At 35.0% G+C, this 27,349-nt stretch overlaps 1 protein-coding gene across 2 annotated transcripts in view; it reads right to left on the bottom strand.

Moving 5' to 3' along the window:
• Nucleotides 1–23,725, bottom strand: part of LOC131801657 (putative transcription factor SOX-15) — a 77,502-nt gene extending 53,777 nt beyond the window's left edge. Inside the window, exons 1-2 of one of the 2 annotated variants that reach the window (XM_059120548.1) lie at nt 22,795–23,725; nt 12,947–13,978 (exon numbers count right to left, since the gene is read on the bottom strand). In XM_059120548.1, the coding sequence (XP_058976531.1) occupies nt 12,947–13,044 (98 nt within the window). In that variant the 5' untranslated portion in view covers nt 13,045–13,978; nt 22,795–23,725. The remainder of the gene's footprint in view (nt 1–12,946; nt 13,979–22,794) is intronic. The other variant, XM_059120547.1, reaches the window with a different exon arrangement.
• Nucleotides 23,726–27,349: the final 3,624 nt, after the last annotated feature.

Here is a 27,349-nt window from a genome sequence, read left to right as displayed (position 1 = left end):
AGAATCGAACATTGGCTGAGGGTATAGATCTGTCGGCAAAACTGACTGATACTGCCTAACTTCTATTTTAGTTCCATTTAATTGAAATTTAAACCGCGGTATGGCAAAATACTCATTACATAACAAATTCCCAATAAATATTTATATTCGTTGTGGGTAAATATGCAGTGGAGTAGGTTATCACAAGGTCGACCCTACCTGCCTTTTGTCCCTTTCTTATTGGTTTCTTGTTATCTTTGTGCCGCAACATGTTGTTTTTGTTACTTTTATTTAATGAAACCAACCAATAAACATCCACCGCAGCAAACCCGCGGCATCCGCAGAAGCAAAAACAATTTAACTGGTTCTTGTTCTTTATGAAAGGAAACAAAATCTCAGTCGACACATCTTCAGTGAGAGTCTGAGTTTCTTTCTACTCAGAGTGTAAATTATAAAACCCAAATGATTAACCAACCACAACAACTCCACATCATTGCTAATTAAGATAATTAAAAGAGTGAAAGAGCAGGAGAGGAAGATCTTAAGAGAACCCCAATAACGCAATGCGTTCATGTGGATACTGTGGCATGACATTGTGCATGTGTGTTCGTAATGGAGCCGCAGTAAGCTCTCCCATGTGTGCACGAAGGTAATACAAGTGATTTTTCATTCGTTCGTTCGTTGCCGTTCATTCGGTGGATGGAGCTGTTTTGTTGGTTCATTTAGTTTGTTGTTGCTGTTGGCATTGGGGGCCTTCTTATGTATGGTTGTTTATTGTTGCTGTTGTTTTTATTTTATTTATCGAGGCTACATGACATGATGTTGTTATTGCTGTTGTTTAGTTGTGGGTTCTCATGAATATATTTTCTCTTTTGTGGGTGATGTGCGGCAGACCGAATGTTCGTTCATTTGCTAGCCAAATAGCCAGCCAGGTATGAATGTTGGTGTGTTGCTGTGGTGTGTGTGTGTATGTGAGTAAGTGTCTGTTTTTGTGTCCGTTGATTGCTGTGTGCTTTTCTGTAATATTTCTTTTTTCTAAGTTAATGGCAACGCAGTAGACCTAATTCTCACAGCACCATGCTCAGTCGCATATTTAAGATCTTGGAAAATAACCACTAAGACCTCCATCAACAACATCAGCAGCAGCAGCAACAACAACAACAAAATGAAAATAATCATAAAAAATAGAAGTAAAATAACACAGCTTGTCTAGAAAATCCTCCCTCCATACTCCTCCAAACCGAGTCACAATCCAGCGACACAGAAAAGTAAAACGCGCGCGTTTGGCTTTGGCAACTTTGGCAAAAGACCCAGCGCGCAATCTGTTGTGGTGGCAAGTGAATGAGCCAAAGAAACAGCAACAACAACAACATGCTGTGGTTCAGATCATGAAATACTAAATTAATGTATTTATCATTTACTACACGAACCATGACATACATACGCTTATAAATATCTATGCACGGCGCACAGCACTCACTGCCAATATGGCCTGTCATACGACGACTGCCTGCTGTTTTCCACATCTACATGTATATATGTATGTGTACTTAAGTACATACTTAAATTTTATGTAAGTATGTAGTGCATACTAAACATTAGTATAAACAAGCCAACAGCAGCATAGACATCAGACCCACATTCATACTAATGTACAAGCAACTCATACAGCAAAAAAACAACATCCATCCAAATACAGATACAAAATTGACGTTCCAAATTTGTACTCGGAATGATGTTATGATGATGACGACGATGAAAACCTCCACCCTAACCCCAAGAAAATAAAACTAAAACGTAAATAAATCATCACGCTTTAGACATTTCTGTCTGACTGCTTTATTTTCATTCATTCATATTTGGCCAAGCTCACAACCGAAAGTCTCCTCCATTTCTTGCAGACAGAGACGTTTTTAATACTTTCACCACCGAAAGAAATACATTCTTCAACATAAAATCCTCTTAAAATGGAAGTTCTTTGTGGAGTCGAGACAACGTCATTAAGACCACGACCAAATGAATTAATTATTTTTGTTTTTGGCTTTTTTTAACAAAAATTCAAGGAAATTTTAAAATAATAAAACAAAATAATGGCACTAGCTAAGCTGGTAGCATTGGCATCAAAACAAAATTAATAAATGTCCAAAAAACATAAATCGTCTTTATTAGGTCACTCAGTCAACCGTTTGTATTTCAACAAAATGTTGAATGATTTAGTTAAATTTCCATCTAATATTAACAAAATATCTTAAAATTATATGGGAAAATTGTGAAATATAACAAAATATTGTTAATTTAATAAACATGCCACATCGAATCTGAAAAGTCAAAGAGCAAAACAAGTGAAAATGCTTGAAATTTCGACTTGGTGAAACTTTTGTACCCCACAAAATGAAGGATAATATTTTAGAATTTGGGGTTTCAAAGTGAAAAAGTCAGAATTATATTAAAACCACATCAAAATGTAGGAAAAATACGACATCGACGTACTTACAAATACTTATGACATTATTAATTGCAACAGGAAAATACAAATGTAAGACAGCTAAACCCGAGCGGTCGGGGTGACTGTATCATCACTATGCATATTTAGAACTTTTATCCGTAACAAAAATACGTAGATATTAGGAAAATGTGTGAATGGGAGATATGTCTTTATTTCAAACTAGCTGGCCCGGTCCGCGTTGCCGGCCCATAGTTATAGTCTTTAATGCAAATTTTGTATAGAATAATATTTCACAAATCTGACTCATAAAGGTGAACAAATTTTAATATAAATATTTATCCGACTAAATAGAAATAAATACCAAGGGTTCTCTACTCACAAAGTAGCCTAAATACAGCAAAATCGATTGGAAAATGTGGTCAAGACCCTCGAAATAGAAAAGCCAAGATGTCAAATAAAGGCCAAATCAGGGGAAAAACGTCATGACCACGGTCATAGCTGAAATCAGGGATACATTCATATGAGGGTTATACCAAAACGTAGCCCAACCAATATTCTCTTGGGGGTTACAAATTCAATAGAATACAAAATTTTCTTTTCTGACCACACATTAGATGTGCGAGTGGACTTGGGGATACTCCAATATGCGGACTTTACTTAAATAAATTCTTCTATGGCAATTATCTGTATGTAGGGAACCATCATACAGGGTAGCATAAATACAATTTTTAGCCAAATTGATGAATTTGGTAAAGACCAAAATGGAACCTACTCTGAAAATTTCAAATTTTATGCGAAGAGGTTCTCTACCCCCTTAGAAACAAAGATGCCAAATAAGAGCCAAGAAATGAAAAAAGTGGCCAAGACCCCAAAAATAGCTTAAATCGTACGATGGTTACATAAATATTTAATCCGTGTGTTATGATCGATATCAATGCCTGCAAAAGCGATTTAAGGTATCTTGAATGTTTGGGAAGAATTTCTGGAAGGATAGAAATCCTTTTCTTACTAAGAGTCCCATTCGCTCTACTATTTTCCACCCTTTATGTTTGGTATTTTACTGATTGTACTCCCAAAGAATTTTGCCTTTTGAGCTTTCATTGGACGGATTATTGTCACATGAGAGAAGTAGGCCCACGCTTCGAAATGAGCCCCATTAGGCTTTTTCGGTCATTTTTGTTTGTTTAAATGTGTCGCATCTTCCAGCTGAACCACGATGTAGGCCCTGGAGTTGAAAGGTAGATGTCAGTTAACATCTTATTTCGCACTTATTTCATTTTTTGGTGAAAAATTGTATATAGTGAAAAATTATTCTTTATTTTGTTCACAAAAAATTCACTGAATTCAATATAATAATACAAATTGAAAAAAATTGACAAAAGAAGAATAACAAATTGAAAAAAATCTTCAACTTGCTCGCTGATTTTTTACGGCAAATGTTTAAAGATGCTTACAAAGATTGTCAATAGAATGTACTATTATTTTAAAATTCGATTTCATTAAAATTTTTTTTTCGATTTTTTCCCGATTTGAAAATTTTTGCAATGAGATCACTTTTTCTGGTTTTTAAGGGATTTTGAAAAAGTAATTATCTTTTAACTTTGGTGTGACCGCGTTAAATTATTTCGATATCATCTATTCCGTTTTGCCACCACATAATTCGGTACTACACTTCAATGTAACCCGCCTTCAATTTCAGTTCTGAAGAAATCAAGTCAATTAAATAAATTGGTATAAATATTCGAATTCAAAAATAAAATATAAAAAACACTACAAATATTCATTAGAAAAAAGTAAGTCAAATTGGAAAAAAATCATGCAAAATAAAATATTACTATTGTACATGGATATTATCCTTTTCGGGCAGTAGACAATTCAGAATTTGTCTGAATCGTTAAAATTGGTTCAGCGGTTCTTGAGTTATAAGCGTAGTAACTAACACAACTTTCTTTTATATATATAGATAATTTCTACTAAATTTGGCTGAGGTATATATTTTTTGGTTTATGTGACCTCTCGTAACAAATATCGTTGCTATTTTATGACTTTAAGAAGGTCATACACAGATTTCGACAAAAAAATGGCAAAAAACGAATCGAACCTCTTACAATGAATATCATTATTAAAGAGTACACATTACGGGTCAGCTTTGATGGGTGTAAAAGTCAAATCGGTTAAACATATCTGCAATTTTTTTTACAAATTCAAAAAGGTTGGGGTATTGTAATAGGTTAACAGTTGTGCTATTTGAAAACATTTGAACATATTTAGGCAAAATGAAATCTCTTAGTACGGTTCTCAAGGAGATTTCTTAAAAGGATAAAAACATGGAAGTTGTGACCATGTTGATGTAAACCAGTGAAAAACCGGTAAGAATTTGGAAGTTTTCAAATTAATTCCGACGAAAAATATTGCTAAAATCATAAAAAATAAAAATGGAGCTAATATCGGCTGTGCCAAACTTTAAATGCCCTCTGCCATTTTTTAAAAAATCCGAAACAATACCTTAATTAAAAACCCCTATATATGTGGGCCATACGAAGAATTGGTCCTGCCTAAGTAATTTTTTGTCATAGGCTGTAGTACCAATTCCGAACTTCAAATATGAAATTTGAAACAATCCGGTGAAAAATGTCGCTAATATAGTATAAATACCTAATAGAGAGAGGTACCGATAAATGTGGGCTATACGAAGGCATGAACCTGCAACAACAATTCCGGTGTGCACCCACATAGCCTACTATCTGAATTCGTTCGAAAGATATTGTGATTACAATAGACAGATGGACATCGCTAAATCGACTTAGAATTTTACGCTGATCCAAAATATATATACTTTGTAGAGTAAAAACGAAATGGCAAAATTAATATACCCTCCATAGAATTGTGGAGGGTATAAAAATACCGAATATAAGGAGTTACCGTTATATTAGGTCCTATACGAAGACGTGTAATTTTAACAAAGGCCATTTGAATATGAAATTTGGAACAATTCCGGTAAATAATGTCGCTAAAATAGTCAAAATAACGAATATCGCGAGGTACCATTATATGAGCAATTTTCTGTCATAGGACGTAGTACCCATTGTGATCTTCAAATTACAAATTTGAAACATTTCCGGTAAAAATCAACAAAATACCCAATACTATACTATTTGCGGTAAAGTATCAGCAGATCTGAAACCCATTTGTCGAGAGTGAAAATTCCACTCAGAAAATCCCCGTATCTACTACATAATAAAAGCAAATGTTGAACCTAATTGTACGTCTTTTCGAATAATCATAATAGATCTGGAACCAATATTTTCCATAAACATACAATCTCTAAAAAACATCGGTATTTTACAAAGCAGATGCTACTACTACTGCTACTGCTTTAAATATTTAATTCGTTCTTTCGGATAGAACTGAAATTTTTTATTTAGGTATTTGTGATTTCGCCAATTTGGGTATTTTATTACACAAAATTGTGGCAAATTTCAACAACTAAATATTATCCAATGGTCATCAAAACTACTATGTAATTTTGTGAAGATTGAACGATAATTGCAACCTGAATATAATACCACAAAGGTATTGTAAGGAGAAACAAATATTAAAAAAAAAAATACAATTCAATACTGAAAATCAAATTGAAATTAATCTCATGTAATTAATAATATGACCAAAAATAAAAATATTCAAATTTTGATTGGCCTTAAAATCGTTAACATCCCGAACATCAATGAAACTAAGAGCATCATCCTCGTTTTCCCAAATAATATTCAACGCGTCCACAATCGACGGTTCCAGATTACCTTTAAATCGTCACCATACCAAACGCAAGCGTCATCCGAATACAAGCATCGTAATTCCTGATCTCTCGCACCAATTAACCTTTGGGGACAATCAATAAGTTCCCGATTATCTTCAAATCGTCACCATCACGAACGCCGAATACATGCAATATAATTCCCCGACGCTCACCCAGGATTATCTATCACCTTCGAATCGTTGGCTAATTACACTCCACATCAACCACCCGAGTGTCAATCGTGAAAACCCCAACATCATTCCCGATTGTCCACAACTCGGTCACCTTCATGTCTACGAGATGTCGTAAACGTCTAAATCTCGATCATCAATTGAACAGCACTACTTTAGATTCCCGAACATCTCTTATAGTCTTATCGATTTAAACACGAGTAGATTGTAATATAGTATTAACAAGTAAACAAGCAGCTAAGTTCGGGCAAAACGAACTTTTAATATCCTCCACCATTTGGAACGAATATGGAAATTTAAAAAAAAATAAAATTCGATAAAAATTCTTTTAATGCCGTTATATTGGGATCTATACGAAGACGTGGAGCTGCATAGACAATTTTCTGTCACAAGCTGAAGTACCTATTAGGAATTTCAAATATGAAATTTCAAACAATTTCGGTGAGTATTGCAGCTAAAATCATCAAAATATCGAATATAGGGAGGTACTGATAGACAATTTTCTGGCATAGACAATTTTCTCAAATAGACTGTTGTTCCTATTACGAACTCTAAATACGAAATTTGAAAAAATCCCGGTGAATAATGTCCCTAAAATCGTCAAAATATCGAATATCGTGGACAGACAGACATTTCTCTTCCAGGGAGAAAAGTGCTTAGACTGAATTTCTAGTAAGGATTTTTAGACTATTTTCATAAAAAAATTTGGCAACAATCATCAAAATACCGAATATCGGAGGGTACCGTTATATGGGGACTATACAATATCTTGGACCGATATAACCCTTCTTCAAAATTTAAGTTTCCTATCGGACGGACATGGCTAAATCGTCTGAGAATTTTACGCTGATCAATAATATACAGGGTGAGATAAAAACTGCAACAAAGTCGAACGCCATAGTTTTTACATTTTTTTTAATTTTATTGAATAAAAGCAAAAAAATGTCGGAAATAGCTTAAAATTTTAGAATAAGTTTAGATTTGGTTACCTTTGGCACGAAATATGGCCTTCAAACGGCCAAACAAACCGTTGCCGAATATTGCTCCGCGGTATTTTGACCCATTCCCGGCGAAGCGAGAAATCACATTTTGTAACCATTCTTGGGTGGCGAGTGCTGACTGCGATGGTGCTGAGTTCTGTTGGAATGTCCAAGGTCTGCTGCTTTGCGTGCCCAAGACTTTAATACACCCTCCAGAATATTTTCGCGATAATATGCGGAATTTATTCTTATGCCACGGTCGATTAATACGAGCGGAGAGCGACCATAGGCTGTTATGGCGAGTTCTGGAGGCCAACCAAAGGGGCATATTTCCAGCTGACCTCTTTGGCAAGTAAACACGATCATTTTGCTTGTTTTCAAACTGCTGGACATGTTTTCTCATCGGAGAAAACCAAATTCGGCAGTTCACTACTTTCGGCCAAGCAAGCAACTCTTTAGCTCTTTTGAGCCTATTTTTTTCTGTTGCGGTGTAAGTTCTTGCACTTTTTGGAATTTCAATGTCTTTACCACGAGCTCTTTTTTCAATATTTGCCGAATGGAATATTGCGATATGTTCAGCTCACATACCATTTTTCGGCCACTGCGACGCGGGTTTCTATCAAGTCGTTTCTTTACTTTTCGAACCATTTCTGCTGATGTTGCTGTTTTTTCCGTCAACTTTCTTGACGTTGAGCTACGCTACCAATATCACGATAATGAGCGATTGTATGAGACACTAAAGATTTATTCACATTTAAATGCTGGAGTGCTTTAACGATACCCACTTGTAGTTTCGAGCCAAATATATATCTCGCTTGAATTCCATCACGATTAACTTTTTTCTGGAAAATTCTCACCAAAATGCTTTTGTACTCTTGTAAATACAATGAGCTATCACTGGAATAATTATAACAGCTGTCGGATGAGTGGCTTAGAAATGACAGCAGTCTGAAATTGGTTACAGTTTTTTCATGTCACCCTGTATATATATTGTTATGTCTAGAATTATTATTTCGATGAGTTACAAACGGGATAACGAACTTAATGTACCCTCCATACTATGCATGTTGCAAGGTATAGAAATCAATAAAACATCCGATTTTTAGCCCAAGGAAAGTGAGAATTCTACTCTTCTCATATGGTTTAGTTGGTCCTTATGGAGACCCTGGGTACAGCTGAGCTTACCTTGGCCGACGAGAAAACCACGTTGCAATCTCTTTGTAGAGAGTAAGCCTTCATACAAAAAAATTTTCAAGATTGGCCCATATTTTAAGAGTTGACGAAAACAATGCACAACTGAGACTTTATACATTATTTCCAGATATTAAGTTTTTTTTTTTTTTTCAAAACAAGCCAAACAAAGTTTTGGGGTTTGGCAGGAAAAAAACGGGATTTGGGACCCTATTGCCCTGGTCTGGTAAAGTTTTCCACTGAAAGTTTTAGCTTGCACCTGCCATACCATAAATAAAACGATCTATTTTATTCATTGACATTCATTAAAATACACCTCGCTATTCCCTAGGTAGTTAATTTCTAAATTAATTTATAGCAACAACAACTAAACATAACGAAAAGCATAGCAAATGATAAAAAGACAGAAATTAAAATCGATAAATATGTTGAGTCATTCATTCGGCGATACGGTCTTTTGAAAGGTTACTCAACACAAAACACTTGCACCCATTCTCGTTCCAGCAGAATAGAACATGCCATGGAAAATAGTACGAACAGCAACAACAACAATGAATGTGAACTTAACTTAAATTCTAAATGTAGAAATCTGCATAACGTCAAGTGTCTCTGAAAATCAGTAATTACAGAAAATGTAAAAATGTACATTGGTATGTAAATAAAAGAAGGTAACGGCACAACGAATAAATCGGAAACACTCAGTGTTGTTGTGCTGCTGTTGTTGCAGTTGTAGCTGCAGCTGTTATTGTCGTTGTCGTTGCCATTGCAGTTGCACAGGGAAAAGCTACAAGTTGTCGTAGACCGACAAACACACACACACACTCACACAACTAAACTCTTGCTTTGCCATTGTCACACACAGCGAACTACGCCTGTACACCTCTATTTATTATGGTTATTATCTAAAAGATATGTATCTACGTTTCACTTGGATATAATTAAAAAGACAAACAACTAAAACAAAAATAGCAACAACAACAAAGTCACCAAACGGCAATAATAATCAAAAATACCTACAGACATTTTTCTACAACATCATAGGGTAAGAACAGAAAAAATTTAATTAACGTAAGAAATTATAAAATCTCGGGTGCCTATTTTCAACAATTTATTAGTTCTATTTATTTTCTGTGATCGGAATCGTAACACTGGTAAAGACCAAAGACCTAAAATGGTAAAGACTAGACAAAATGCATTTTGAGCAAGTGGTTTGTGTCTACAATACATAGAGTAACAGCATATGGCAGAGACATGTTAATATAAAAACCACAATTACAAAAACGAATAACAAATAAAAATTTGAAAAATTCAAAATTTTGGTTTGAAAATTCTATTCCATAGACCTTTCCAAAAATTTTCATTTTGTCTTAGCGGTTTAAATCAGTTAACATTGGTAACTATGTTGTTATGATATCGTAACAACAGAGGCATTTTCGCAGGGTTGCCATATTTTATTTTTGTCTTGTCCTATTTTTACACTTCTATGTCTTTGAAAAGTAACTTGACAGTTTCATCATTACTCAGACAAAACAGCTGCAATTAGAATCTTGAAATTTTGTTGGGGTTCACCATTGAGGAAAGGGTGTAAAATGCAAGCTATAAGAGGATAAACGTTTTTTAAATCCTAAAACTAGGCAAGATGATGTGTTTGTAAATTCTAACAGGTTGTAAGGGATGGATAGTGAGTATGTAAATACTCAACGAAATTGTGTGATTATTCGGATATTTACCCAAATACTGGGTATAAAGAATTTTCTTTAGGGTATTTAGTAATTCTCCTCAGCCATATGGCTAGAGGGGGTATATATCATTTGATACGGCCAAAATGTGCCTCATCGAAATAACAGTTTTAGACCCTAGGTATCTTTGGACCAAATACGTTTCAGGATATTTGGAGTCGATCTAGGGGTGTCCGTCCGTCTCTCTGACTGGCTGACGCACGATAACTCTCGAAGGAAGTATCCGATTTAATTTAAACTTGGTACATCGTAATATTATTGTCAAACTTAGAACGAGTTCGGCGTTGGACAATATTGTTCCACTCCTTCTGGTACCACCTAAACAAAAAGTCAAAATTTTCACAGAAAAACAGTAAATAAAGCCCAAAGTCGGGCTGGGCCGACTTTATGATACCCTACACCACTTTCCATGTATCCTATTTGAGCAGATATTACACTTTTTAGGCACAATAAATGTGAAATTGGATGAAGACATATATGGGAGCTATATCCAAATCTGAACCGATCTTTATAAATTTTAGCAAAGGTATTTCTATGCTGTATCTGACAGTTGACACCAAATATCGTTGTTGTGGAGAGTATTTTACGGTTGTGAGGAAGTAAGCGGATGAAACATATATATGGAGCCAATAGCTATATCTTAACCGATTGTCACCAAATTGGATACACTTTCTTCAAGGCTAAATTTGTTAGTATGGGTTTATATTAACCATTTGGTGCACAATAAACTTGAAATCGAGTAAAGATATAGATGGGAGCTATATCCAAATCTGAACCGATCTCGATTAAATTTCGCAAAAGTATTTCTGAGATGTATTTTATGTGTTTCTCCTAGTATCGTTGTTACGGGGAGCCTATTTCGGCTGTGGAGAAAAATATTTAAAATCAGATGAATAATATTATTATATTATAATTTTGACTCACTTATTTCTAGGGTCAATTTGGTAATATGTCCCAAATTCGAACCAATTTGGCCTAATATTACACACCTGGTGCACAATAAAAGGCGCACTAATTTTTGACCGACTATCTCCAATTACAATAGGGTTCGTACTTAGGCCAAACAAATAATTTTTGTAGAATTACATCTTGATCGGATAACGCCACCTTTACTTTATTCACAAAACAAACAAAAAATGGACTCAGAATGTGATTCTATGCAGATCATCAAAGTAACTATGGGTCTATCTCGATTCCTTCTCTGTGTTACAAACACAAACCCACTTTAGAGCACAGTGTGCTCTAGGTTAGGCCGTCATAGGAGGGTCATACTAGTTGAGAGTCACTTTCTAGTTGAGAAAAATATTTAGATAAAGCAAGTTGTAAAGAATAGTTGACTTGTTTCGCAAGTTTTGACAGATCAAATTATTAACAAGTTAAAAAGCAGTAAGTTCGGCCGGGTCGAACTTTGAATACCCTCCACCACTTGGAACGAATTTGGAAATTTAAAAAAAATAAAATCCTTAAAAAATTCTGTTAAATTTTAACAATGGCTAATGGCAAACCATGCCTATGGACCAACATAGGCATGGTTTGCCATTAGCCATTACCATATTCAAATTCGAAACTTGAAATAAACGGTGAATAATGTACGTAAAATCATCAAAATATCGTATATAGGGAGGTACCATTATATCGGAGCTGTGCGAAGACCTGGACCAGCATGGACCAGCATGGACGGAAGAAAACAGCAACATTAGCAGAAATGGATCGAAAAGTAAAGAAGCGATTTGATCGAAACTCGCGTCGCATTGGCCGAAAAATGGCTCGTGAGATGAACATATCGCAATATTTCATTCGGCAAACATTGAAAAATGAGCTCGGAGTAAAGCGATTGAAATTCCAAAAAGTGGTAGAACTTACACCGCAACAGAAATAAAATAGACTCAGAAGAGCTAAAGAGTTGCTTCGCTTGGCCGAAAATGGTGAACTGCCGAATTTGGTTTTCTCCGATGAGAAAACATTCGTTGTCCAGCAGTTTGTAAACAAATGAAATAATCGTGTTTACTTGCCAAGAGGTCAGCTGATGCTGAATGCACCATCGCACTCAGCACGCGTCACACAAGAATGTTTACAAAATGAGGTTCCTCGCTTCATTTCCAGCGCACAATGGCCACCAGAATCTCCGGATTTCAATCCCTTGAACAACTGTGTCTGGAATATTTTTGAAAACAAGGTTGACAGATCATTTAAAGGAACTATGGTCTATCACATTTCTTTTTGTCTATTACAAACAAATGCTCAAAGGCATAATACCCTGACCACAATGTAGTGTAGGGTGTAAAAATTCTCCCGACCTAATTGTGACATAAGTACTTTTGGAGCTATATTACCGCACAGGCGGCAAACCATTATTTAAATCCAAAAATTTTAGTGTTGCAGGTATTCAAATAAATTTTCAGATCGGTACTCCCCCCAGAGTACCAACTTTCATAAATTTAAATCTAAAACATATAATATGGGACCCCACACCGTTCGTATGCGTGCATGTATGCAAGTCGGATAGTAAAGTACAGGGGAGTAAAGCAAGTTGTAATGATAATGAAGGAGAATAAAAATAAAAATCTACAACAACTTAAAGTAGAAAAAAAAACTTTGTCATGGGAAAAATGTAAATATTGTATTACTTGTAATTTGTTAGTAGATGTTGTTGTTGTTGCTGCTGCTGCGACTGCGACTGTTGATGAGAATGATGTTGATGTTCGTGATCATATGAGGGTTCCATTTTACGTTGCTCGACGTCGTCACCGTAAATTTCGTTGTGGTCTTCGTCACTTTATTTGGCGGCTTTGACTTTGCAGCAGAGGTTTGAGAGAAGTAGCAATAGTAGTACTACAGGTGGTGGTGGTGGTGGCAACAAAGTCCGTGGTGCTGGCGGTTGTGGTGGTTGAAGCGGTGGCGTGGTGGACAGGCCAACACAGCGGCGGCAATAAAACACAACAACAGCAACTTTAAGATCACTTTGAAAACTTTGTGTTTTAAAAAATAAATTTACGTTGCTAAAATGTATTTGTTGTTGTTGTTGCTGCTGATTTTTGCTGTTGGAGTAACGTGGTTGCCTTAGTAATGCTAATAATAATGATGTTAATACTGATGATGATGATGACGACGATGATGATAGTAATAACAATAATAATGGTAGTAGTGCTGGCCAAACTAGTACTCGCTGTTGCTTTAGGGCCAAAAGCATTTTGTTCAATGTTGCATTTTTCCGTTAGATTTTCCCTTCGCCAGCAAATGAGCGTTTCTTTTTCTTTATATTTTTCTTGGGTTTTTTCTCACACACTAAGACACACACACACCCACTTTATGTAGGCACACGCAAACACTTTTAACGAGATTTCTTAAAAAAAAATGCTTGTTGTTTTCTTTTAATTTTTCTTCTTTGGGTGCACTGTGTTTTCAATTCTTCTTTCTGTGTTTTAAACGGGAACAATGAAAAAAAAATGATTACTTATTTATATTTTCAGGGCACTTGAAATTTTCTTCTGGCAGTGCGGTTTTCTCAGTTATTAAATCTCTTAGGTTTTGACTACACAATTACGGCCTCAGACGATGACGAAAATTTGTTAACTGAGGTTGAGAGCAGTTCTCTGGCTGGCTGACTGCCAGCATACAATGTGTGTCATGTATTATTTTAAACGGTTTCCTGTGCATGACTAATTCGCAAAATTATTTTTTTTTTTTTCTAATTTCAAGTTATAAGTGATATCAACAGAGTTGGACTTTGTTTCCACCGAAAACGCAAGGCAAATGTTTATAATGTGAATTAGATTTTGTTAATTTATTCATTTTTCCAAAGGCATTTTCGTGTTCGTTTCTTAAGTCTTTTGTTTTGGTAAAGGTATTTCGTTATTTATATATCAAAAAAATTGAAAGTAACCAAATCTCACATAGGAGTACATAATCATATGAAAAACCTGCACCATATTAGGCCTTAGTCACATACGTAACACTTTAAATGTGATTTTTATACCCTACACCACAAGGTGGTCAGGGTATTATGTCTTTGAGCATTTGTTTGTAACAGGCAAAAGGAAACGAGATAGACCCATAGTTCCATTTGATGATCTGCATAGAATCACTTTCTGAGTTGATTTATGCATGTCAGTCCGTCTGTCCATGTATTCTTGTGAAAAAAAATGCAGGTCGCATTTATTATCCGATTGAGATGAAATTTTGCAAACAACATTTGTTTGGCCCAAGGACGAACCCTATTAAAATTGGAGATAATCGGTAAAAATTTAGATATAGTTCCCATTTATATCTTCGTCCGATTTGCCTTTTATTGTGCACCAAACGTGTAATATTAGCCCGAATAGTATGGAATTTTGCACATACAACCAATTAGGCCTGAAAATAAGTATGCCAATTTTTATCGAAATCGGTTCAGATATAGCTATAGCTCCCATATATATTGTACATCCGATTTGTTATTTTTGTCCTCCGCAGACGTAATATGCACTCTGTAACAACAATATTTGGGGAAATATATCAAATACAGCTCAGAAATACCTTTGCTAAATTTTATCGAGATCGGTTCAGATTTGGATATAGCTCCCATATATAACTTCGTCCGATTTACCATTTATTGTACACCAAACGTCTTAGTCTAGAAGGTAGTATGTCAAATTTGGTGAAGATCGGTTCAGATATAGTTATAGCTCCCATATATATTGTTCATCCGATGTATTGTATTTGTTACCCACAGCCGTAATATGCACTCCGTAACAACGATATTCAGGGAAATATATCAAATACAGCTCAGAAATATCTTTGCCAAATTTTATCGAGATCGGTTGAGATTTGGATATAGTTCCCATATATATTTTTATCCGATTTCAAATTAATTTCGCAACAAATGGGCAATACAAGTCCGAATTTAAAAGATACAAATGCTTCGGCATATTTAGTACTTTGAATTTTAAATTATAATTATAATCATAGCGTGTGTGATTGAATTCTCCCATAAAAACTTTTAATTATTAAGTGGAGCTCAACTAAATTAGCAAAGTGGTGTAGGGTATCATAAAATCGGCCCCGCCCGACTTTAGGACTTTCTTTACTGGTTATATTCTAGCATTTTGAATGTTTTTAAGGGAGGTATCCTTAACCAAATCGAATACTAGGTGAAGGGGACCGAAGTATCCCTTCCTATATCTACACCTAGTGGTGATAGAAATATCGAAGCGTGCAAAGACAGATGGAAATCAGGAAATATTACCTTCATTCACATGATTAGGAAGAAATTTTGAAAAAAAAAAACAAAGTACACATTTTCGGGCGGCCCGATTGGAAAATCAAAAATTTATGTATAAAAGGAACTCAAACATTCTAAATATGGCGAAATTAAATGGAAAATATGTCAACTTAAAAAAATATGTCAACTAAATAAATTTAAAAAAAATTTCTTCAGATCTGAAGCCCTTTTGATTAGAATAAATATTCCGCCGAGAAACATCCTCATATCTATTACTTTGGAATAATCTTCATGGATCTGAAACCAATACTTTCCAAACAAACCAAGCAGACGTTCCTAATGCGATTCCTCGGAAAAACAGAAATTTAAAATTTTTTCCATGTATATTGAATATGTTACTTTCACTTAATTCTTGTCACCTAGTCCTGCATTTACTTTGGTTTCGACCAAAACCACGATGTCATGAGAATCTATATTTGTCCTATATTTCCGTCCTATGTCCTGTTAATGGCTATTCAAAACAATATTTGAAAATTTAGATTCCTCTATATGGTTTCCTGTATCTCCGATATTTGGCTATGTTCGTCAAATACATCAGCATCAATGTAAAGTCCGATCTCTACCATCTTTATAACAGATCTTGTATTGATGGAAATATTGAGATGTGTTAAGTCTGAATGGAATCGGATGTTAATTTCGTGTTTTATGAGCTTCATGAATATTCAAAATTTTGACCATTTTCGGGGGAGGTAACAGAAGGAGTGGGCCGATATATCTCATTCTTCACACCAGACTTTGGGTTAATAAAAATATTGTGATTTGTGGATGCTTATATAGGATTTTATGGTCGTTTTGGTTATTCAAAATTGTAACCCAGGAGGAATGGTATTGTGATGTGTGTAATTTGAAGATAATCGGACACTTACATCACATTTTATAAGAGTTATAATTATTCCAAATTTTGACCGTTCGTGGGGAATGTACTTGATAGAGTGGACCGATATTGTCCATTTCTGCACCTGAACTAGCACAGATGCAAATATTAGGATATGCAAAGTTGGAGCAAAATCGGATAATTCTTTTCTCTTTCTGTGCAGTAAATTATTTTCTTTGAGAATTTCGAATTTTTTGTGGTAATAATATTACGATGTACCAAGTTTGGATCAAATCGAATACTTCCTTCGAGAGTTGTCGTGCACACCAGCCAGACGGACGAACATCGCTAGATCGAACCCAAATGTCCTGAAATGGATTTGGTCCAAAGAAACCTAGGGTCTAAAACCATTATTTCGACGAGGTACGTTTTGGCCGTTTGAAATGATATATACCCTCCGTAGCCATATGGCTAAGAGTATAAAAATGTGCAATTCAAATTGTAAGTTAAATTAAAAAAATCAGTAAAGAAAGTCTTAAAGTCGGGCGGGACCGATAAATATTAAAAGTTTTTATGGGAGAATTCAATCATACACGCTATGATTATAATTACAATTTAAAGCATTTGTATCTTTTAAATTCGGATTTGTATTGCCCATTTGGTGCACAATTAATTTGAAATCGGATAAATATATATATATGGGAGCTATATCCAAATCTGAACCGATCTCGATAAAATTTGGCGAAGATATTTCTGAGCTGTATTTGATATATTTCCCTGAATATCGTTGTTACGGAGTGCATGTTACGGTTGTGGGTAACAAATATAACAAATCGGATGAATAATATGTATGGAAGCTATAGCTATATCTGAACCGATCTTCACCAAATTTGGCATACTGCTAAATGCTAAATGCTAAATTCCATCCCATTTAGACAAATATTAGACGTTTGGTGGACAATAAAAGGTAAATCGCACGAAGTTATAGATTGGAGCTATATCCAAATCTGAACCAATCTCGATAAAATTCACCAAATGTATTTCTGAGCTGTATTTAATATATTTCCCCAAATATAGTTATAACAGAATGCATATAACGGCTGCGGAGGAAAAAAATAACAAATCGGGTGTACAATATATATATGGGTGCTATAGCTATATCTGAACCGATGTCGATCAAATTGGCATACTTATTTTGGGTGAATGTGCAAAATACCATACTATTTGGGCTGATATTACACGTTTGGCACACAATAAAAGCCAAATCGGACGAAGATATATATGGGAGCCATATCTAAATTTTTACCTATTATCTCCAATTTCAATAGGGTTCATCCTTGGGTCAAACGAATGATTTGTGCAAAATAAATCCGAACTCTACTTTGTTTACAAAAATAAATGGATAGATGGGCGGACATGTATAAATCGATTCAGAATATAAAGAAATTACGCTTGAATTCCATCACGAATATTTTTTTTGTCTGGAAAATTCTCACCAAAATACTTTTGTATGCTTGTAAACCATATAATAGGCTGTCACTGGAATAATTTTAACAGCTGTCGTAAGAGTGGCTTACAAATGACAGCAGTCTGAAGTTGGTTGCAGGTTTTTCATCTCACCCTATATTTATACTAGAATTTAAAGTTCTAGCTCCACTTATCCGCTCTCGCCTAGAATGCTTTTATCCTTTTTTAGCCACAAATTTGTTTTTTCTAGCCACAAAAAAATATTTTTTCCACTCTTCCTCTCTCAAACCTGTACAGACAGTTGTACAGACAGTACTTTATATGCTAGTCACCCTCACTCCATACCTAGGAAATAATGTAATTTCCTTTAAGTACTTCTTTAGTACTTTTTTCTGTATATCTGACTAAATTTCGGAATTCTAGTTGTGACTCATTTTCATATTCGAACTTCAGCAGGTTGTTACGCATCCCTTATTAGATGAATCATATAAGCTCTTCTACCTATGCTCTCGTTTCCTTTTGCCTGTTACAAACAAATGCACAAACACATAATACTCTGTGGTGTAGGGTATAATATAACAAAACGGATGAACATGGATGATGATGGAGCTGCAACTTTATCTGAACCAAATTTAACATACTTGTCAATATGGTCAATTTGGTGATAAGTGCCAAATTCCATTGTGTGTCTGGAGTATTTTGGAAAGCAAGGTTGACAATAAAAAATACCAAAATGTCGATCACCTCAAGCAAGCGCTTCGCCGGCAATGGCCCAAAATACCGCAGAGCAACATTCGGATAGCGGTGACCAATTCGAACAAATCTAAACTTATTCTAAAATTTGATGGTTTTTCCGACATTTTTTTTGATTTCATTCAATAAAATTAAAAAACTGTAAAAATAATGGCGTTCGATTTGGCTGCAGTTTTTTTTATCTCAACCTGTATTCGAGGTTTACTGGAATATTTCATAGTTTCTTACATAAAAGTTATGGTCTCTTGCAGTTGCTCTGCATGTCGCAATAATAAACAAATCAGCACAAGATTTAGCTTGGGGCTAGAGTTTGGAGCTGAAGTCTACCATTTTGATTGGTCATCGGACAATATTTAGCGGGTAAAACAGACCATATATATTATTAATTTCGTCATTCCGTTTGTAACTCATCGAAATAATAATAAGCGTAAAATTATAAGACGATTTACCCATGTCCATTCGTCCGTTGTAATCACGCTAGAGTCAAAACGAATAAAGGTAGGAAGCTAAAATTTTGCACCGATCTGTCGTTTGTCTGCAGCAAGACAAGATCGAAGATGAGCTATATCGATCCTCGATATCGTATAGCCCACATATAACGGTACCCCGGATACTCAGTATTTTTATAATTTTAGGCATATTATCAATGGAATATTCTGATTTTCAACCCAAGGAGATCCTCGCGACTACTTTACCCCCAGAAAAAAATTTCTGTAGAGGCCCTCGATATCGTATATCTCCCATATAACGGTACCTACCGATATTCGGTATTTTGATAATTTTAGCCACATTTTTATGGAACCGTCTCAAATTCCACACAAAGAGTTCATCGTGACTACTTTACCCCCCCGAAAAAAATTATCTGTATAGGTCCACGATATCGTATATCCCGATATTCGGTATTTTGATGATTTTAGCTACATTTTTCAATGGCATTGTCTGAAATTCTACACAAGGACTTCTCTGTGAGTACTTTATCCCCCGAAAGAGTATTGCCTATATATATACGCTTACAACTAAAGTACGGCTGCACTGATTTTGACAATTCACATCACTTCGAAATGTTCTCTTGGGAGAAAAGGATATAATCCAAAGGGAAAATCGCATGCATTTTTTTCAATTTGACTTACTATATTGAATTGTACATTTTGTAATATTTATATATAAATATACCCATCTACACTATGAGGTGGACAAAACAGTTTATAACACCCCGAAATATTAGTCCGACCATGTATTATATCGATCTTACTATCTCGCTGAGGTGAGTCGACTTATCCAGTTAGAGCTTAAAATGGTTCGAAATAGAACATTTTCCTGATTCCACAACAGAATCATAACTTATTGTGACCATAAGTACGTAAGACATCGCCTGGGCAAATATTTTGGTTTGTTCCAATGTTCTACATCTTAAGGTAATTAAATAATAATTTAAAGCCATTATGGCTTAAGAATGCGGCCAAAGCCCTTTATAGACTGGTATCGGCCGGTACCGCTATATTAAGCTTCCGTCAAATCGAAATTATAAAAACCGTATGGCAAATATCAGAACAGGCTAATCAACACTGAATTTTATTCTGTTCAATTATGTTCCTTGAAATATTCTCTGGATATGAAACAGAATGATAATTGTAAGGGCATATCACGTCGATGGTTCTTTACCAATACAAAAAAAAAAACAAAAATTAAAATCATATGTGATTATGACCTTTAAACCACTAAAACTAAGGAATTACAGCCAATTATACGCCTGAAGCCTTCGAAATACCGAAAATATATACTTCATTGTGAGTTAATTTACTATAAGATCCTATAGATAGATATAAATATAAGGAATTATATGGAAGCTATAGCAAATAGGACATAAAAAGGACCAAAAACAGAAAAATGACCTGATTTTGCTGTCGCCCTACACATCAAAATTATAGAGTATTTTTGATGAATATTTTTGATGTCGAAAGCCACTTCCCACCGAAATCGAAAAAATTACACTTTTTTTCTTACATTGATACAGATTTCATTGACGTATATACATATAGAAATATTAAGTTTTAAATATTGTTTTAAATACCCATTGGCACGACAGAGACCGTAAATATATTGCAAATGCAACGAAAATTCACATGGCATCGTGGCTCCTACCACACCCAAGATAACCCTTCTGCATGGCTGCCGGACTGAGGTTTGAATACCCTCCAAATTCAAATTTGGAAATTTTCAAAAAAAAAATCGGTTAAAAATTCTTAAAATCGTAAAAATACCGAATATAACCGTTATATTTGGGTCTATACGAAGACGTGCAACTTTTGTCATAAGCCATTAAAATTACATAAACTCAAAAAAAAAGTAAAAAGACATTAAGTTTGGCCGGGCCGAACTTCTAATACCCTTTACCATTGGGTAAAGAAAACATTTCTATGCAAAAGTATTTCACACAGATCTATTAGAAATTGTGGCTTAAATTTATGTATGGCGCACATACTATAGGAAAACGTGGACCCAGGTATTCAATGTTTTGACACCGAATGTAGAACCTACTACGAGCTACAAATACCGATTTTTAGACAAATCCCTAGACTAGACTATCAAAATACCGAATATCGGACTACAAATACCTTCTTTTTAGACAAATACGTTGAAAAATGTGGCAAAAGTCATCAAAATGTCGAATATCGGGTGGTATCCTTATATGGGGCTATACGAAAACGTGGACCTATGTATACAATGTTCTGGACCTAAAGCTAGAATCCATAACGAACTGCAAATACCAATATATAAGGAGAGGTACCGTTATATGGGGACTATCCCAAAACGCGGACCGATATATCTCATTTTCAATATCAACCATCCTAGATACAAAAGAATCAACGATGCCAAATTTAAAACCTCTACGTCAAATAATGTGAGCTGTATCGTGATTTCAAAAACAGACAGACGGACCAACCGAAAGACAGATAGACGAAAATCATTAAATCGACTTCGAATGTTATGCTGATCGTGGAATTTTCTATATAGGTCCACAATTTCGTATATCCCTCATTTTTATACCCTCCACCTTGGAAAGGAGGGTATATTAAATTTGTCATTGCGTTTGTAAAACTTCTAAAAAATATATTGTCATTCAGTTTGTAACACTTCAAAATATTCGTCATAGACCCCTTAAATAATATATATATATATATATATATATATATATATATATATATATATATATATATATATATATATATATATATATATATATATATATATATATATATATATATATATATATATATATATATATATATATATATATATATATATATATATATATATATATATATATATATATATATATATATATATATATATATATATATCCTATCTATCTTAATTCGTTTTGACTCTAGCGTGATTACAACAGTCGGATAGACAGGCGGACGGACATGGCTAAATCGTCTAAGAATATTATACTAATAAATAATATTTATTTCGATGCGTTACTAACGAAATGGCGAATACCCTCCATACTATGTACGGTGGAAGGTACATAAATGGGCCATATATGAACATAAAATATATGATATGTTTATGTTTGAGAAAAAAGTTTTTACTGTTAAATTTATGATCTTTCGTCATTAAGAGATTGTAGGTTTTTGGACTATATAGATTCCAGATAAATGAGGACGAAATGAAAGAAGGATATAATAATCCCAATATCCGCTTTTAAAATTGAAATTAAAACATTATAAACCCCACAAAACGAAAATTAGAGAGCGAACCTTGAATGTTTTTTTAAGAAGTCCAATTATGTATCCTAATATCTTGAGGAATTCGTTTATTTTGTACCAAGGGTATCACATCCACAGAAACTTTCAAATTAATTCTGGTATTGTAATTCTCGTATTTATTATGTTTTAAACTCACGTAAGATAAATGTTTTTCAATAAATTTTGAAGAGAGAGAGAGAGAGAGTAATGACTTCGTGAAACAAAAGACTTAGAAAACGAACCTGCCAAAATTCATCTTTGCAATAGCGCTTGTTTCTTAAGTCTTTTCCCTTTTTTTATTTTTACATCAAGATTTAACTAAGGGGATGATCATCACTCCTGTCCTTATATGATACAATAAAATATATCCACAAGTTTCATTAACGCCTGAAGACGTAATCAATTTCATTTGAATTTTTAGATTCTTACATCTTGACTCTGTAATGTGGTCTGTAGATCACGAATACTTTTTTAAAAGCTCAATTATCTTTTAGATGTTTTCCCCTAATTTACACACATGTAATTATTTTTGTTAGCACTTTTACACGCTTTTATGAGCTCTTCACCAAGCGACAAACTTTTATCTCGATGTTGTGCAAAGAATCTTCTTGAGATTTTTTTCTTTCTTATTTTGTTTTGATGTTATTTTTCTTTATTTATTTTTTCGTGTCAGGCAATTTAATTTGCAAAGCAATTTGCGTTGAACAATCTCATCTGATCTTTAATTTTCCTTTAATTTGAATACTTTATTGCCATTTGGATGAAATTTTCGAAATCACTTTTTGGGTGGCACAACGACTGCGACGACGACCACGACGACAACAACGGCACTGGAAGACAAACAAACCGAAAATGCGCTGCGAGCGAGCGAGTGAACGAAACGAGCGATCGATTGAAGAACACGATGATGGAGATACAAAAAATAAGGCAAACCAAAAAAAAAACGAAAAACTTCAAAAAAGTCAAGCAATCGGGGCAGACGCGACTTTAAGAAACGCGTTTTCAGATTGCGGAACGTCTTGCACAGACTTAATGAACGTATCTGGTGCTTAAAATCAAGGGCTCTGCAATTTACATGCCTTCTTGTTGGCGGTGATGCCGATGGTGGTGGTTGGTGTTTGCTGGCCGCTTGTCTTACTGCTGACAATATTATAGTTGTTGTTGTTGTGGCTGGTTGCAGCAAGAGCAACAGGCCAAGTCGACCCAGCACAAGTATCTCTATACTCTTGGGAAAAAAGTACACAACACCAAACTTAGCATGAAGACAAAACAGCAAATACAACAACAGTACATACCCCCAACAAAAACAACGCAACACTTTGAATTTTATTTTAATTTTTTTCTTAAGTTTTAAGATACGTTGTCTTAAAGAAAAAACACTCATACACTCGTTGTTGTTGTTGTTGATTTCATGCAACTCTACTTTGTTCTAATGTTGCATTCTCGTGGTGTTGGTGGATGATCGCCGATACAAAATCCCATAGAATTCACTTTTTTGAGAAACAAATTGAATTTTCGAAATTTGAGCACTCATCCGTCTCAATGTTCTAAACACGACCGTTCGACCGTACCGTCATCGTATTACAGAGAGTCGTCTCATTTGGTTAACTTGACTTAACTGAACTACGGAGGTCGAACGATCAAACAAGCGACCGACGGATAAACCAACAAACCAACCCCATGCACAACCATTCGTTGTTTTGTGTCAGTATGTGTATCACACACATGTTAACCAGCTAGCCACTGCTGTGGCCAAAAAGCATTCTCAGTTTGGCTCAAAATTGTTGAGCACAAGTAGGAATAACCAATTTAACATCACTCTCTCTCTCTCTCTCCCTTATTTACTCTCATTTTAAGTGGTTCTCACGAATAAAGCTTTGCTGTATGATAGTGTTGCCATTGGGTTTTTAAAAATACCCCAATATCGGATAGCCCCAACACCGATATTAGGAATTTTGTTACACATTTGACACATTTTCAACGAATTTGGAATTTGGAAAAAGGAACCAGCAGCAAATCCCCTCTCTGTTGCTGACGGCAAGTAAAAAGAGAACCGGATACGCGAAGTGATAGGCTCATGTGCAAAATTCCGGCGTTGCCACATGTAATTATATTTAGGTAGGGAAATACAACTCTGGAGGGGAGAATAGTAGTTAAAAGTAGGCGCGTTTAAAACATAAGAAGATAAATAGGAAAAATCCGGGAAAATGTGAGAAAAGGGGGAAAATCAGCTCGCTTTTTGTCTCTATAACAAGGCAAATCGGGGAAATGTCTGTTTTATTGGTCTGTGGTTTGTTGTGTGCAAGTCATCTTTCCAGTCATTAAGATAAAAAAATACGGCGTAACAGTTTTTTGTTTTAAATTAATACAAAACAAGTAGGCAAAGGCTACAGTCGAGCGGGGCCGACCGTGGAATACCCTACAATACTATAATAAACCATGCAGTTTATATAGGCGAGATACTCGAAAGAATTCCACAAGATATTGTGACAAATAATAACAGAAAACCATCATGTTTCGTTCTCTAATTTTCGAATAATAGCAACTTAAACGAATTGGCTCATTTTCAATTTATTGGTAGATGTTGCACATAAATGGTCTTCCTAGATCTGGATCCAATATTTCCCAAAGACCTATAATCTCTTAGAAGTGGCAAAAGATTAACATTTATTATTGGTTTTTGACTGAAACGCATCTATATGAGATACAGACGTTTGACTATATTCTTCAACGAAATCAGCGTTAACGAAATAGTCAGAAGTGCGTCTTTCCTGTATTTGTGAATTCTCCAAAAAGTCACTGGAATGAGCATTTTCGTATTTAGTCTACAAAAGTTGGCAAACTCCCTCACACATTGAATATTTTTGGATGGCCATCCAAAACTGCTTGGCTTTTGCAATGTCCGGTAATTACGACCTGCCGACAATTTTGCAGTTTTTTGGTCCATTTCAACCCCTAAATATATAGCGATCATCTCCAAAAAGAGTAGGCATCTATTCTGACCCTCATCTTATCCCCATGCAAAATTTCGCAAGGATCGAGCCATAAATGCGATCTGCATATGATATCCTGATATCCTAACTACTTAGTTTTGTTAGCTGTAGAAATATTACCAAATGTTTATTGAAAATGAAAATATGCCAAAAATATGACAAAATTGAAAAAATATGAGAAAATGTTAAAAAACCAATATTTTCATCTTTAGAGAGATATTTTTATGCGATTTTTTTAGACGTTTTTTCTTTCCTGCCAAGAGGCCATTCTGAATTAATGAGAACTGTCGAAATCAGTTCAGCCGTTCTCGACAAGCATATCTTCTTTGATAGACATATATATCGCACATATTTTGGTATATATCCGATTTGTTGAATGTTAACATCAATGTAAAGGTCAGAAGTAACCTTGTCATGGCTTTGTGATTTCGCCGGGATTTAAAATATTCGCGGTTTAATGAAAAATTTTGAATTTTTTTAAACACAAAAGATATGCTCTATTTTACCCGCTAAATATTATCCGATGACCACCCAAATGGGTAGGCTTCTTGCCAGCCCTAAACTCTAGCTACATGCGAAATTCCGACGATTGGTCTATAATTGCGACCTGTATAGCTACTGCAAAATCCGACATTTTTTTAGTATTTGGTCCATTTCAACCCCTAAACATTTGGCGATCATCTCCAAAAGAAATAGGCTTCTATTCTGACCCTAACCCCACCTTCGTGCAAAATTTCGTAAGGATCGGGCCATAATTGCGACCTGTAGCGTGATTACAAATTAACATGGACAGACGGAGAGACGGACGGACATACATAGCTAGATCGACTCAGCTCGGCGAGCTAGGAATATCCATATATACTTTCCTATATGGGAAACCAATATTTCGAGTTGTTACATAAATTCTGACCCAATCAAACTTATAATACCCATTATTGTGTGACAAAAACAGAACGTTTTATGTTGAAGGGCCTTTTATGCAATATGTATTTTGGTTTAAGGTCTCGCCAACGATAGCCACCAAACAAAAATACCCTGGCCCCTATATATGTATTTGGAGGCGGTCAGAAACCATTTTTGGGAACAATCAGAACAACCCATTCAAGTTCCACATCTAACTAGCCGGCATTCAAGAGGTGACCAAAAACGCGCCAAAAACGCGCTGAAATTATTTTTACCGACATTTAAAGAAAATAAGATTTCAAATTATTCATAGATATTTGAGACAAGAATATGCACAACAGAGACAGAAACCCCAAATTACAACAAAAGAGAAAATAACAATTTTAAATTAATTTTGTTTTTTATTTTTTTATGTTAAATTAATTGTGATCGTCCGTAGATTATAGTCTAGTACTTAAGTTTTATTAATTGTGAGACTTCTTAATGCTAGGGAACCGTAAGTGAGTGTAGGGTTACCCCATTGAATTGGGACTTAGTTAAGCTAGCTTTTCTGGACCAAAAAGGTAATGTTCAGCATTAAGAGAGCTCTTTTAGGGGAAATTAGAAATTGAGTTAGCGGCCAGATTTGACAAATTTGAAGTCCTTAGAGTTATTGGTGGTTACCTGATTAATGGCTCACAAAGTTTATGTTTAATTTTACGTTTGTGATTATGAAATGTTGAGAGTATAATTGTGAGAGAGGGACTATGAGTGTATGTAATTGAGTGGTAAGTGTTAGTGGAATATGGGACACTTTAAATTGTTCATGATAATTAGGATCAAAGGGTCAAGGATGGGCGGGCAAAGTGTGGGAACAAAATAACACCAAGTTCCCTTGTCATAGTTGTACACTGGTGGCCAAAACTAAAGCAACTAAAATAATTAAATTTTGGCTAGTAGTCGATAGCATAACCATTATTTTTGATAGCAGCTGCACACCTACGAGCCATTGAATCTATAACACGCTCAATTTGATCCTTGGGTATGCTTTCCCAGGCACCCCGAATTCTTTAGAAAATGTTGTGCTTATTTATTTCCGAATCTCGCTT

The sequence above is a fragment of the Musca domestica genome, unplaced genomic scaffold (genome assembly GCF_030504385.1).
Source record: "Musca domestica strain aabys unplaced genomic scaffold, Musca_domestica.polishedcontigs.V.1.1 17, whole genome shotgun sequence".
Taxonomy (NCBI): domain Eukaryota; kingdom Metazoa; phylum Arthropoda; class Insecta; order Diptera; family Muscidae; genus Musca; species Musca domestica.
Note: the sequence above shows the minus strand (reverse complement) of the source record. Positions and strands in the feature narration are given on the sequence as shown.